Source organism: Protopterus annectens, chromosome 3.part1, assembly GCF_019279795.1.
Source record: "Protopterus annectens isolate FY-2018-M chromosome 3.part1, PAN1.0, whole genome shotgun sequence".
Classification (NCBI taxonomy): Eukaryota; Metazoa; Chordata; order Ceratodontiformes; family Protopteridae; genus Protopterus; species Protopterus annectens.
The window spans coordinates 1,265,654,103-1,265,668,083 of record NC_056732.1 but is presented as its reverse complement, the minus strand read 5'-3'; the positions used below and the strand labels follow the sequence as shown (position 1 = coordinate 1,265,668,083).

General features: G+C 39.0%; 1 protein-coding gene across 1 annotated transcript in view; it reads right to left on the bottom strand.

The window, feature by feature from the left end:
- Nucleotides 1-13,981, bottom strand: part of LOC122797766 (protein brambleberry-like) — a 439,351-nt gene that overhangs the window by 179,726 nt on the left and 245,644 nt on the right. Inside the window, exon 7 of the mRNA XM_044066288.1 lies at nt 2,409-2,556. Within this exon, the coding sequence (XP_043922223.1) occupies nt 2,409-2,556 (148 nt within the window). The remainder of the gene's footprint in view (nt 1-2,408; nt 2,557-13,981) is intronic.

Sequence of the window (13,981 nt, the reverse complement as noted above, 5' to 3'; positions counted from 1 at the left end):
CCCTCCACAGTTTAACTTTGTGTAACAAATGATGCAGTCTAACAAGGATGTCAGATTTTAAGAACCTGTTTTCCAGTAAATATATTTATTCAGCATTAGTCAGAGATGGTAAAATGAAAATTGAGTGTAGAACATGTGCAAGATAAACATTACCTGCTGCAGTTAAGACAAACTTATGTCATCCATTCTTCAGTGCTTCCTCTAAGTTCTGTAAATACGCCCTAGCATGGCTCTGGGACAAATTATCCAGGTAAATGTCAACATGTGACACTCCTTGTTAAAATGTTTTCCATGGTCCTCATAGCATTTATGCAGGACACTTTAAAAAGGTAAGTACAGGTGCACAGCTGTGTCTTTCGGCTTTTCCCGGTTAGGGGTCGCCACAGCGGAACTCCGGTCCGCTAATGATTGGCAGTAGATTTTTTATGTGCCGAGTTGCCAGCTCTGACCCACAACCTTCAACAAAGGTACACCCATTCACGCACATCTCCACACAGAAGATGCTCTAGCTGATAATCGAATGGGACAATGTCTTACTGTGAGGCAACAATGCTACCGCAGCACCACCACCACAGTGCACAGATATTTGTATATTGAATTGTGAAAAACTTCTGTCTCCCTGTGGACAATGTAAAAATATATGCCATGTGAAGCCTTGAGTACTACTCCATAAAAGTTACTCAGTCTCAAAGAAACTCGATAGCTACCAAGTTTCATTATAGGTACCACAGAAACAGATATTTTGGAGTGCTTTACTTGAGAAGTATTTTTCAATCATCAATTACAACCACTGACCATCTACACTTCGGATGTCGTATGATCAACTGAATGAAAAAATATGTACAGTACAAAACAATGCATAGCAATGCATCTCCTCTCCCTGGTTTTGGCTCATTTGCTCTGCCCTTAAAAATGATATTTTCTAGTAAATGTCTGAAAACTGCAATCCATAAACTTGGCTATTGTAAGTTTCATCTTTCTTCTTATTCAGTAAAAAAAGCTTGTTGATGAAAAACCTCTTACTCTATTAAGTTGAATTAGGGTAATATTTAAAAATTCTCAAATTTTGGGCCTTTGTCACCTCGTTGTTCTTAGCTCTGTCCAGGAATATAGAGCTAGGTGGAGGAGTATGCACTCTCATGTGTACTGTGTACAAAATTGCATTTTTTAATTTCCCCACTCTTGCTATTTTTTTAAGCCTGGTTAGACAAAGGAAAGTCAAACAGCAAGTACTTGAAACTGCACTGAAGTTGCTTTTATTAGTAGAGCAATCTGCTTTATTTATTTATTTTTTTTTTAACTTTTGTTGTAATGCTCACTAAACTTTTATGCTTAATGAGAGTAGGCAAGATGGTGCCCTTTCATTTTTCAGTCCATGCTAGCTTAAGCTACTGTGAAGCAACAGACTATTTCCGGGCCTTTTCTCATACTAATACCCTATTGGAAAATATCTGTTCTCCAATAGGGTGATACTTTTGAGAGCTACCCATCTTCTGAGATGCCCATCCTGGGGAAGTCACACTACTTTAGCTGTTGCACTGTGACTCATGGTAGAAGGCAGGAGAATGCAGTGGGATAAACACCATGCATTTAGATAAAAAATAGTGCAAAGCAATGTTTTATACTGTACCAGTGGTAAGGCTGGTGTAGAACAACAAATGCCAAATGGGTCCAGTACTACACCCCTTGACTTAGTGACAGCATATAGAAATAGCATACTACAGTATTGTACCTTGATGGGATTCAATAATCAAGACAAAAGAAGGGTATAGCAGCCAGAAGGAGTTCACCAAATAAAAGTAATCCATAAAAAATTCACAAGGAAACTCCAGACTGTCTTTGTCAATACATAATAATGTCTACAAAAAGCTGGTCTCAAGAGCTTTGCAGTGTAATGAACTTTGCATTTTGGTGGACTGGAGCTCCCTGGTACATTTTGGTGATATTTAATAGACTAGGTGCAGTAGATTGAAAAAAAATGCTACAAATTTCCTGAAGGGGCTGGTGTCTTATAAATCAAGTCTGTTCTTCAGTCTTCATACTGGATATGGAGGTGCCATTCTGTTAGCAATAACTACTATCATATATGATTGATGAATGGCCTACATAGAGAAAATGTTGTGCTAACAACCTTGGAAGCCAAAGATGTTGGCTAGATCCTATACTCATCAGTAAGGACTTATCAAAAAAAAATAAATGGTTAGTCAATTATTCCTCTGCCTCATAAATCCTGCTATGCTAAAGACAGTGTTAGGACCCTAGCTAATTCTAATTTATAACCAAAGGTTAGTACGATGGACAACAGAAAGGATGTGCAAGCTTATACAGAAAAAAAGTTTTGCATTTGTTTCATTCAGGAAGCACAGTCATCTAGTCAAGCTATGCATTTGGACCCTATATAAGCTCACCTGTCTGGTGTTGAAGAACAGAAGCTGTCTTCAGGCTCTTGTCTTGGGTTATGCTGTGGTACAGGCTGAATAGCTGAAACTATGCACTTAGACTTGAAGGATTTCATCTTCACAACACATTTTAGAAAGTTCATTAGCATCCAATTCCCTATGAAACAAAGACGGTGGGTTAGGTGCAGCCTAAAGATGCAAGACTAAATGAATAATGCATAAAGAAATGCAACATTTGGCCAGATAACTGAACCTGGTAGGACACCAATTGATCCTCAGAATGAAGCAATACTGAGGAGTTTAGTAGCATATCTGCCTTTGTCAGTTGTCTGCTTCAGCATCAATTGTAACAATGGCGAAGTGGAAGAATTAACCAGACACACTAAGCTAAGAGTATCTGCTGCTTTCATTCTCATTGAAGTGTGTGTGCACACGCATGTGTGTTCGGGGGAGAAGGCATTAACAGAAGCAGTTATATCTTTTATAGCTCAAACACTCACAGTTCCTGTATTAATCTCATTCAATAATAATTAGACTCAATTTGCTTCAGAAGTGTGCACAGTTATAGCTCTGAGGGGATTAGTATTCTAATAACCCTTATATATATACATTTTAAACGTGTACATGCTCTGAGATTATCATGCAGAACAGTGCACTATGTTATTTAGTTACATTTGTTTACCAAGAAAGTCTGTCTGGACCAGCCAAAGTAAAACCCTTTTCAATGGAGGCCTGGGGAGAAAAGCTCCATACATCAATATGAAAAAGTATACAAGAGAAAAATAAATTTACAATAATTTTCCTTGTAGGATAACAAAGAGCAATGTAAACTTATTAAATATTCACAAAAGCGAGAGATGCTCCTTCTTATTTACAATTGCATTGATATTTTTTTCACAGTTACATGTACAATGCAAATTCAATGTAGATCAGTTTTAAAAATCGGTCGCATTTATATAGAGTTACACAGCAATAACAACAGGGATAGTAGTTGCAATGCAGTACAGAATACAAATATGGGTAGTAGAGAGGACGGTCATGTAATGGCCAGACGACATACAGAGTAGGTAAGGAAAGAGCAGTTTAGGTCTAAAGGAGTTAGGAGGAAAAGAGCTGGACAGGAGGAAAAACATTAGAATAAAGCAAACAGGAAGCATTTTGTGTAAAGCAATAGGAGAAATAAAACGGAGGAAAGATGGATGTCAAATTTAATAATTTTGCAAAATATCATACGAGTGGAGAGAGGGAAAGCGCTGTCTAGAAAGTGTGGTGTCTTCCTGGGCCATCAGTAATACATGAAGATCAACATTAAACCCATGGTATTTAATGAACTGAGCTCTGTCATAACAAGTCCTTTACTATATCACTCTTTTATTTGATATTTGTTTACCAGTATAGTCCAACTGGGCAAGTGTCCATTTTCAATGGAGGTCCAGGGAAAAAAGGCTCCAGAGAAAAATCAGCATTTTAACAAAGTATAAGATCATAATAGTTAACACTCAATCTAGTGCTATATATATTACACAGACATATACAGACATCTTCTTATGGCTGTTCCCATTAGGGGTCACCACAGTGGATCATCTGTTTCCATTTCTTCCTGTCCTCTGCATCTTGCTTTGTCACACCAACCACCTGCGTGCCCTTTTTCACCACATCCATAAACCTCATCTTAGTAGACCTTCCTCTTTTCCTCTTACCTGGCAGCTCCATCCTTAGCATCCCTCTCCCAATATACCCAGCATCCCTCCTCAGTATATGTCCAAAACCAATGCAATCTCGCCTCTCTGGCTTTGCCTCCAAACAGTCCAACCTGAGCTGACCCTCTAATATACCGATTCCTAATCCTGCCCATCCTAGTCACAGCCTAATGCAAATCTTAACATCTTAATTCTGCCACCTCCATCTCAGACTCCTTTATGTCAATGTCACTTGTCTCCAACCCACAAAACATAGCTGGTCTCACTACCCTCTTGTAGACCTACCCTTTCACTCTTACTGGTACCCATCTGTCACAAATGACTCCTGACACTCATCCACCCCACCTGTACTCTCTTCACCTCTTTTCCACACTCACCATTACTCTGAACTGTTGACCCCAAGTATTTAAACTCATCCACCCACACCAACTCTTCCCCCTGCATCCTCACCATTCATCTATCCTCCCTCTCATTCACACACACATATTCTGTCTTAGTCCTGCTGACCTTCATTCCTCTCTAGAGCATATCTCCACCTCTCCAGTGTCTCCTCAACCTGTTCCCTACTCTCACTACAGATCACAATGTCATCTGCAAACATCATAGTCCACGGGGACTCCTGTCTGATCTCGTCTGTCAACCTTTCCATCACTATTGCAAATAAGAAAGGGCTCAGAGCTGATCCTTGATGTAATCCCACCTCCACCTTGAAAGCATCCATCACTCCTACCACAGACCTCACCCCTGTCGCACTACCCTCATACATATCCTGTACCACTCTTGCATACTTCTCTACCAACAATACCACAACTCGACTCTAGGCACCCTGTCATATGCTTTCTTTAAGTCCACAAAGACACAATGCAACTTCTCCTGACCTTCTCTACAGTTCTCAATCAACACCCTCTAGGCAAACATCACATCTGTAGTGTTCTTCCTGGCATGAAGCCATACGGCTGCTCTCTAATCACCACCTCTCTTCTTAATTTAGCTTCCATTACTCTTTCCCATAACTTCATGCTGTGACTGATCAATTTTATCCCTCTGTAGTTACTACAGCTCTGCACAATCACCCTTATTCTTAAAAATTGGTACCAAAACACTTATCTACTCGTCAAGCATCCTCTCACTTTCCAAGATTTCATTATACAATCTGGTTGAAAACTCCATTATCTCTCCTAAACACCTCCATGCTTCCACAAGTATGTCATCTGGACCAGCCTTTCCATTTTTTATCCGCTTCATAGCTGTCCTTTCTTTCTCATTGCTAATCTGTTGCACTTCCTGAGTCACTATCCCCACATCATCCAACCTTCTCTCTCTCATTCTCTTCATTAATCAGCCCCTCATAGCACTCTTTCCATCTGCTCAACATACTCTCCTTGCTTGTAAGTACGTTTCCCTCATTATTCTTCATCACTCTTACCTGCCCAGCACGGTCCCTCTGTCTAGCCGATTGGTACAGGTCCTTTTCTTGCTCCTTAGTGTTGCAGCCTTTCATACAACTTATCCTTAGCCTTCACCACCTCTCTTTACCATTTGGCTCATCTCCTTGTACTCCCGTCTACTTTCTTCATCTGACAATCCCACCTCTCCAACTTCCTCACTCCACCACCAGGTCTCCTTGTCCTCCTTCCTCTGTCCAGATGTCACACCAAGCACCTTGCCAGCAGTCTCTTCCTTACAGCTGTGCTGTAGTTACCCAGCTATTCAGTAACTTTACTGCCACCCAGTGCCTGTCTTAACTCTTCCCCAAACTCCACCTCACAGTCATCTTTTTCAACTTCCACCATTTGATCCTTGGCACTACGATCACTCTCCTCTTCCTCTTGATCACCAATGTCATCCTACAGACCAGCATCCTATGCTGCCTAACTATGCTTTCTTCTGTCACCACTTTACAGTCTCCAATCTCCTTCAGACTGGCCCTGCTGCATAGGATATAATCCACCTGTGTGCATCTTCCTCCACTCTTATACATCACCCTATGCTCCTCCCTCTTCTTAAAATATATATTCACCACAGCCATGTCCATTCTTTTAGCAAATTCCACTATCATCTGACCTCCGGCACTCCTCTCCTTAACACCATACCTATCCATCACTTCACACACACACATACTTATTTGTTTACCAGGATAGTCTAACTGAACCGGGGTCCATTTTCATAGGAGGCCCGGGGAGAAAAGCTCCAGTTTACATACATCAGTCATGAAGAAAAACAAAACATAATCCAAGAATAGCAAGCAGTACATAGTAAACTACTCCAGATAACATATCAGTCAAGAAGAAACACAACTCAGAACAGCATGCAGTACATAGTAAAAATGTAATATTTAATATAATACATATGCATAAAAATTAAGAAATGCAAAGTAGACAAGATTGAAACCATATATACTAATTATATAGAAATAAGCAATTACTTGTAAAGCAGTGTGAGGCAGGCATGATTACATCCATATTTACTAACAAGCATGATAGATAATTATAGTGTAAACCTTAAAAAATATATTATTTTCCTAAATGCTGTACAAGTATAGTTTCTGTGCTTGATACTTGAATTGAAAAGGACAGATTCTAGCCTAAATGTTAAAAAAATAGGGTGGAAATTCAAGATATTTGAACATAAGTTACTAGAGGAGTTAGCAGTGAAAGAGGCAAGAAAGAGGGGATACTATACGAGTAAGTATTGAGCTTATATAAGGTAACATCTATTCTGGTGTGGAACATGAGCAAAGATGTACATTAAAGTACGGTCTTTCAAGAGAAAGTCTGAAGGATTAGGAGGAGAGTTTTTCCTGATGGGCATATGAATAGTATTCCAAGCGTTAGCAACAGAGCAAGAATATAGACAGTATCCCTCAGATTTGTAGGGTTTATGACCAGTGAGTTGTGATTGGACATTTGATTGCAGTGAATGTTTGGGGGGTATTTTTAGGGCTGAATTTAGGGCAGGGGACAATAGTGAGTAATTTTGCACGTGGTGAGTAACTGTGTATATTCTTAGTACTAGGGTAGTGCAAGCGAGTTGAGTTCTTATAGTACAGTACAGTGATGGGTAAGGTAGTGGGTGCAAATTTGGCAACTTGTTAAAACATTGTTCACACTTTTGTATATATGAGGTCTGGAGATTTGTGAGGATAGGAGCACCATAGAGAAGAGAAGGCAGGCAGGAAATAATTATTTTCTATTGTGAATCTAGATGTAGGGGTCTGGAATTTTTTTTTTTTTGGTGGCATTTTGATTTTGAGATCATCATCAATTGTCATATCTAGTAGTTTGGTGTAAGAGGCTGTTTCAATACTGGTGGCATTAAGGGAGTATATATTAAAGTTATTCTTTTCATGCGACTGGGCTTTCTCGAAAACCGCAATATTATCTTTTTTGGGTTAAGCATGGGTTGAGAGTTATGTAGCCATTTTTCAGTGGCAGTGAAGGATTCTTGAGTAATTTGAAAATGTGCTGTGTCATTAGATTAACATAAGTGGTGAGTCATCAGTGTTCTGTATGAGAGAAGCATGTTGTGTGCATGTGTGGAATGAGTTGCTAATATTAAAAGAGGAGAGGCCCAAGGATTGACGCCAGCACTGACAGGCAAAGTGTTTGAACTGCCATTTCACTAACTGGTGTTGGTCATTGAGGTAGCTCTTGAACCAATTTAGAGTTTTGGGTGTCAAACCTAGTGAGGAAATCTATGCCAAGAGTTTAGCATGACAGACTATCAAAGGCCTTTGATAAGTCAAGGAATAGGGCAGAAACTAAGTTACGGCTATCCTTGGCTTTGCTTGCATCAGTAAATGCTAGCAGAGCTGTATTACTACTATGGGATGGTAGAAAACAACATTGGGCTGGAGTTGGAAGTTGCTTCTGGCAGAGATAATTTAGAAGTTCTTTGTGGATACATTTTCCAAATATTATTGAAAGGGAATAGAATTGCTATTGGTCTAAAATTTGTTATATCGGTTGAGTTTCCACCTTTATGGAGGGGGATAAGTGACCTTTTCCTCATTCTGGGAACCCAAGATTACTGTATGCATCTATTCATAAGGATGGATGTGGGATATGCTATATTGCTTGCTGTCATTTTAAGAAATGTACTAAGAAAGTTATCTGCAGAGGAAGAGCAGATTTTTAAGTTTGCTTAATAGACGTTTTGGAGCAGCTGTAGACAAGTTGTAGGGTAAATGTAGACTTATTTTTGTTTGCTGCGTAATCTGTGGATAGGCAAGATGAAAACCTTTTGCTATAGATGCTATACTACATGTAATATATGTGTCAAACTGTATGTCTACTAGTGTATAGTGTAGATACTAGAGAGAATTGTACATAAGCAAATAATGGACTACTTGTATACTAACAAGCTACTAACCAATACTCAGCACGGTTTCTGCCCATACCACAGTACTACCACTGCGGTAATGTCATTTACTTACACTGTCAACCTTCATAGAAACAATAATAAATATGTATCCTCTATTTTTCTAGACTTATCAAAAGCCTTCGATATGGTCTCACACAACAAAATTATGAATGCTCTCAGAGTTGAATCTATGTCAGTATACTCGCCTGGTTCCAGGGCTACCAAACTGGGTGCCAGCCTTCTTTCTGTGACCCTAGGGGTTCCCCCAAGGCTCTATAGTAGGCCCCCTACTCTTCTCTATATTTACAAACAACCTTCATACTTCAGCCCCGAATGCCTCATTCATTCAGTATGCAGGGGATTCTACAGTGATATGGCGCTGCTACTATACCACAGGAACTGCAAATACTAACAAGAGTTCTTCCTAACAGTAGAAACTTGACTAGCAAGCTCCCAACTAATTCTGGACCTCAAAAAAAAACTTGTGCTATTCCACCCCACTAAAGCTACTGTACCCCTTTTCCACTTTCAACATTGTATCAACAAACATCAACTCACCCTCACCTCACACCAAACTTTTGGGAGGTGAAATAGACAGCAACATGAGATTTAACATCCACATATCCCAAACCATAAAAAGTACAGAAAAAAACTTGGTACACTTTGTACAAACAAGCAGTATCTTACAAAAACACAAACTACTATTTCCCAATCCCATCTGATCTCAACTCTGCTATATGCATCACCCATATTCAAGTAAGCAAAACTAGTCTCCTGTTATAACAAAATTGCCAGATATGCAGCAAACTCGCCCTTTAGGTCATACCACTGTACAGCACTCAAACTCCTCAACTGGTTAGAACTCCCCCAACTCCTAACAAACTAACCATGGCCCACAAAATCTTTTATCAACCAGAGAAAACATTTACCCTGCAAAACCTACTACAACCATACTCCAGTGTCAGATCCTATGTTCTAGCAAACCCCTTATAAAGATTACCAAAAGACTGAGTACGTAGCAAAAACAACAAGAAACAAAAGGGTAGGTTCCACAAATGTATCCGAGGTGGAGGACTTCGGAAATGAATATGGTAGTTCAAACAATATATTCGTAAAAATAAGACTCCCAATAGAGTAATCCACATGAATCCTCGTAGGATCAAATAGTTTATTACACGCAAGACTAAGCAAAGCAAGTAACGTAAAACAAGTAACGTAAAACACTCCAACAAGCGTTTTTCATTCGGTACACTGCCCGAACTTCTTCAGACAGACGTTAGTTCTGTTAAGGTGCTCAGTTTAAATACTTAAATTTACAAGATTAATTAATTAAAACAGTACCCTACATAATTGGATAACCACCATAAACAAATAAACTGAAATAAACTGAGTCAACCTAGCTAGGTGAAGTGACCTACTTAAAACAGCAGGGAACATCTAATAACCAGTAATTAATTACACATTTTTTATATACAAAAATGACGAAAAATAAAATGTACAAATCAACATTGTACAAGATAAATAATTGAGTAAACAAGAGCATAATATTTGGGTATAAAATTAACGTAAAGTGTGTCTCTAAAAGTACCAAGTAATAATAACTACTGGATGTAAACAATAATAATAATCGGGATGAGACAATAAAAATAATCGAATAGAAAAGGGGAAAACAAAGTAAAATACAATATATAATAGAAAAAACTTATTCGATTTAAAAACATCCTATTTTAACATCAAAACATTAAAACATTAAACCATTAAAACATTTCGACCCTCTGATGGACACAACCTTTATGATGTAGGTATATATAAATGTATGAAATAGTGTGTATACAGTCATTCAACAAACCTTATTTCCGCTGTCAAACTAGTGTAGTTGTAAATCAGGTAATATACTAAAAGGACCACTATAATAAAATGACAGCGATATGGCCAAGGGAATTTACAGCTCTCTACACTGAGACATATTATATTTCATTACCTATAAAACATAAGTTTCAACATTAGGAGGTTTCCTTAGGGGGAAGTCAGTTACGTGCGTACACATAGATCCCCATTTCACGTAACTAAAACCTGGACAGGGAGTTTGTATGTAAATTATAATTTTATCTTAATAAACTATTCAGTTTTAGTAAACACATAATCGAACAAGCCTCGTTGAGGCCAGGGGTTTTGTGTGCCACCAAACGTAACTGCCAACTAAGTTCCTTCTTTTCCAATTGGAGCCTAAACAAGTTATCATTAACTAAGTTAGGGTTGTCGGTCTGTACTTGGTCGATGGTCATAAAGTCAAATGAATGGCCTTCATTCCTATTACAGTGTTTTGCCAGGGCGTTATCATCCTTATTTGTACTAATTGCGTAACAATGTTCATACACCCTGTCCTTCAAACGTCTATCTGTTTTACCCACATAAAATGCGGGACATTGTTTACACTGTGCCAAATAAACAACTCGCCTACTATTGCAGTTAAACTTTTTCCAAATCACAAAGGTGTCATTACCTATTGTGAATGAGTCTGCAGTGTTGATGTATGCACAGTGTCTACATGCCCCGCATTTTCTGGTGCCCCCCTTAACCTTGTGTCTCACTGATTTCCTTTCAAGAAGTTGTTTCATATTGGTGCCCCTCCTAAATGTAATGATAGGTCCTAGTTCAAAGGTTTGTGTTGGTTCATTGTCCGAAGATAGACAAAACCAATATTTACTAAGAACCTTGGAAATTTCAAAGGCTTCTGGGCAGTAGGTAAAAACAAATGAAACCATAAAGTTCTTGTTCCTCCCTATAGTCCCGACAATGGTAAACCCTGAGTTGTTAAGGACCTCAATACTTTGAGTGTCGGTCCCATTCGCGTATGATTCAACAGGGTATGTGCCTATATTCTGTGGCCCCAATATTGGTTTGTAAATCCCATGTTCCCTTTTTAAAGTAACCTCCTTAAAGATTCCTTCTAGAAATGAACTTGGGTATCCCCGGTGTTGAAACATTTGATACAAGTTCTCACATTCATTAACAAAGTCTTCCTCAAGTGTGGTCATCCTGGCCGCCCTAACCAGTTGGCCTTTCACCACTGATTTCTTCTGGTGGCTAGGGTGGGAACTTGAAAAGTGTAAATATGTGTTGGAGAACGTGCTTTTCCTATGAATTTTAGATGTGTAGTGCCCTTGGTGTTTACTAAGGACAATGTCCAAGAAACAGATATTGTTTACTTGAAAGTTCATAGTAAACTTGAGGAACCCTGCTGTAGAGTTAAGAAATTTAACAAGTTCCTCAGCTGATGTCTTATCCCCTTTAAATAAGATGAAGATGTCATCCAGGTATCTTTTGTACATATAGATATGTTGTTTCCAAACACTGTTCAGCACACAAGATGTCTCCCAGTGGACCATAACTAAATTTGCAAAGCTTGCGCCCACTGGGGACCCCATAGCTACACCTATTTTCTGTAAGAACAACTTGTCCTCAAAGGAAACATAGTTGTTCTTCAGAATAATGTCCAGGAGTTGTTCAACTAGGTTACATTGGTTGCTGGTGGCTCCCTTTGACCCTATAAATTCTACAACACACTGGATGCCCAAATCCTGGGGGATACTAGAATAGAGGTCACACACATCCACTGTCAGGAAGTTAAGGGAACCGTCAAACACCACTTTCTGTATACTCTCGAGAAAAGACCATGAATCCCTTAGTATTTGAGTTTCCTTCTCCACATATTTTTTAAGGATTAAGTCAACCAATTTGGCAGCAGGGTAAGTTATTGATTGACGTGCATCAACAAGTGTACGAAAAGGGGGATTTTTTAAGTCTTTATGGAGTTTCGGAATCCCGAAAATTTTAGGGATTCTTGGGGCAAGCATTGTTAAGTATTGGCTTTGCTCACCATCAATTAGGCCGTCAATAAATAAGTCATTGATATGCGACTTAATATGATGGTATGCTTGGTTAAGCTGGTTCTTACTTACTGGCTCGTAAGTGTCCTTTTCAAGTAGCGTGTACATCATTTTTACATAATCAACATTATGTACAATTGCCAATCCCCCTCCCTTGTCCGGTTTCATGATTCTCACTGGTAAGTTCCTGAACAGTGTCAGTAGATGTTTATCATCCTTAGAAATGTTGGACTGATAATTACGACATGTTCTAGAAACTATTTCTCTAAATTCTAGTTCGCAAAGCTGTTCAAACAAATACAGTGAGTTGTTCAAGGGTGGGTTAAAGCTACTAGGGACACGCAGTGGGTCAACATGTGAGTTGGAATCACCAAATATCATGTTGAGATTCAGCTTCCTGATGAACATTTTAAAATCAATTAACAGTTCTACAATGTTACAAGCCTGTGAGGGTACAAAAGTAAGCCCTTTAGCAAAAAGTTCAACCAGTCCACTGTCTACATAACACTCGGTGTAATTGTAAATTTTAAAGTCAGCATCCTTATTCATCACAATTTCAGATAACATTAATCCCACTGTTTGTTGTTGCTCCGCGTATTGTAGTGTCTCTTCGGGGGAACTGGTTGTTGTGGTTTCCAGTTCCTCCCCCTCCCCCCTCTGTAGTTTTTTTGAGGGCATTGATTTGACCAGTCATCCCCCTCCGTAGTGTCAAAAATGATGTCAGGGTCATTTGAACCATCAATCCCCCCATCATGTTCCTCGTTCGCCAAGTTGGTATCCGTATTTTGACTGGGTTTATGATTACCCTGTCCGATGTAGTACCCTGTTGTTTGTTTCCTTTGTCTAGTAGAGGTAGAATTCAGTTGTCTTGACCGAGTTTGGAGACCAGGGGGTTTAGGAAACGCCAAGCCTTCCCTATAACCCTTAGGTCCCTCTCAAGTTTTTTAATTTTGGTTGCTTTCAATTTTGACATCTGCTGGGCAATACTAGATAAGGTTCTGTTAAATTCGAACTCATATCTGTGAAAGTCCAAGTCACCCTTAATCTCCCTTTCCAGTGTTGTTGTCTCGGTAGTCAGACTGTCAAGTTCTATTTGATAATGCTTAACCATGCATTTGAGAACAACTAGCCCATGGTTGTTAAACAATTCGACCAGTTCATTATAAAAGTCAGATCCAAATTCCAAACCATTTGGATAAACAAAAAGTCTTAGGCCCTTAGGGACTATTTTCTCCCTTATACACTTATTCAAATAGTTTAGTTCCAGTTTCTTTTTCTTAATTTTATAAAGTTTGTTGTCAAAACTTTTAAGTTTCTCTACCAAAGAAGTGTCACTTACTGTCTCAGTGGAGCTCTGAACAATATTCCCCAGGTCTTCCAGGTTGAGTTCATCATTAAGCCAGTTCTGTGGGTCGAAATTATTGTTTGTGTTTGTTTCAAACCTTGTAGTTCTTGCCCCAGTAGAACCACAGGGTTGTATATTAGGTTGATGTATAGAGGTTCCCTGCATTTGTATTGGACTCCGTAAGATATTACTAACAGGGTTAACACCCTGTTGACTAATGAAACGGACGCTTTCAACTTTCTCCGATAAACGGTCCAACCGTGTGTTGATCAGTTCTAGAAGTTG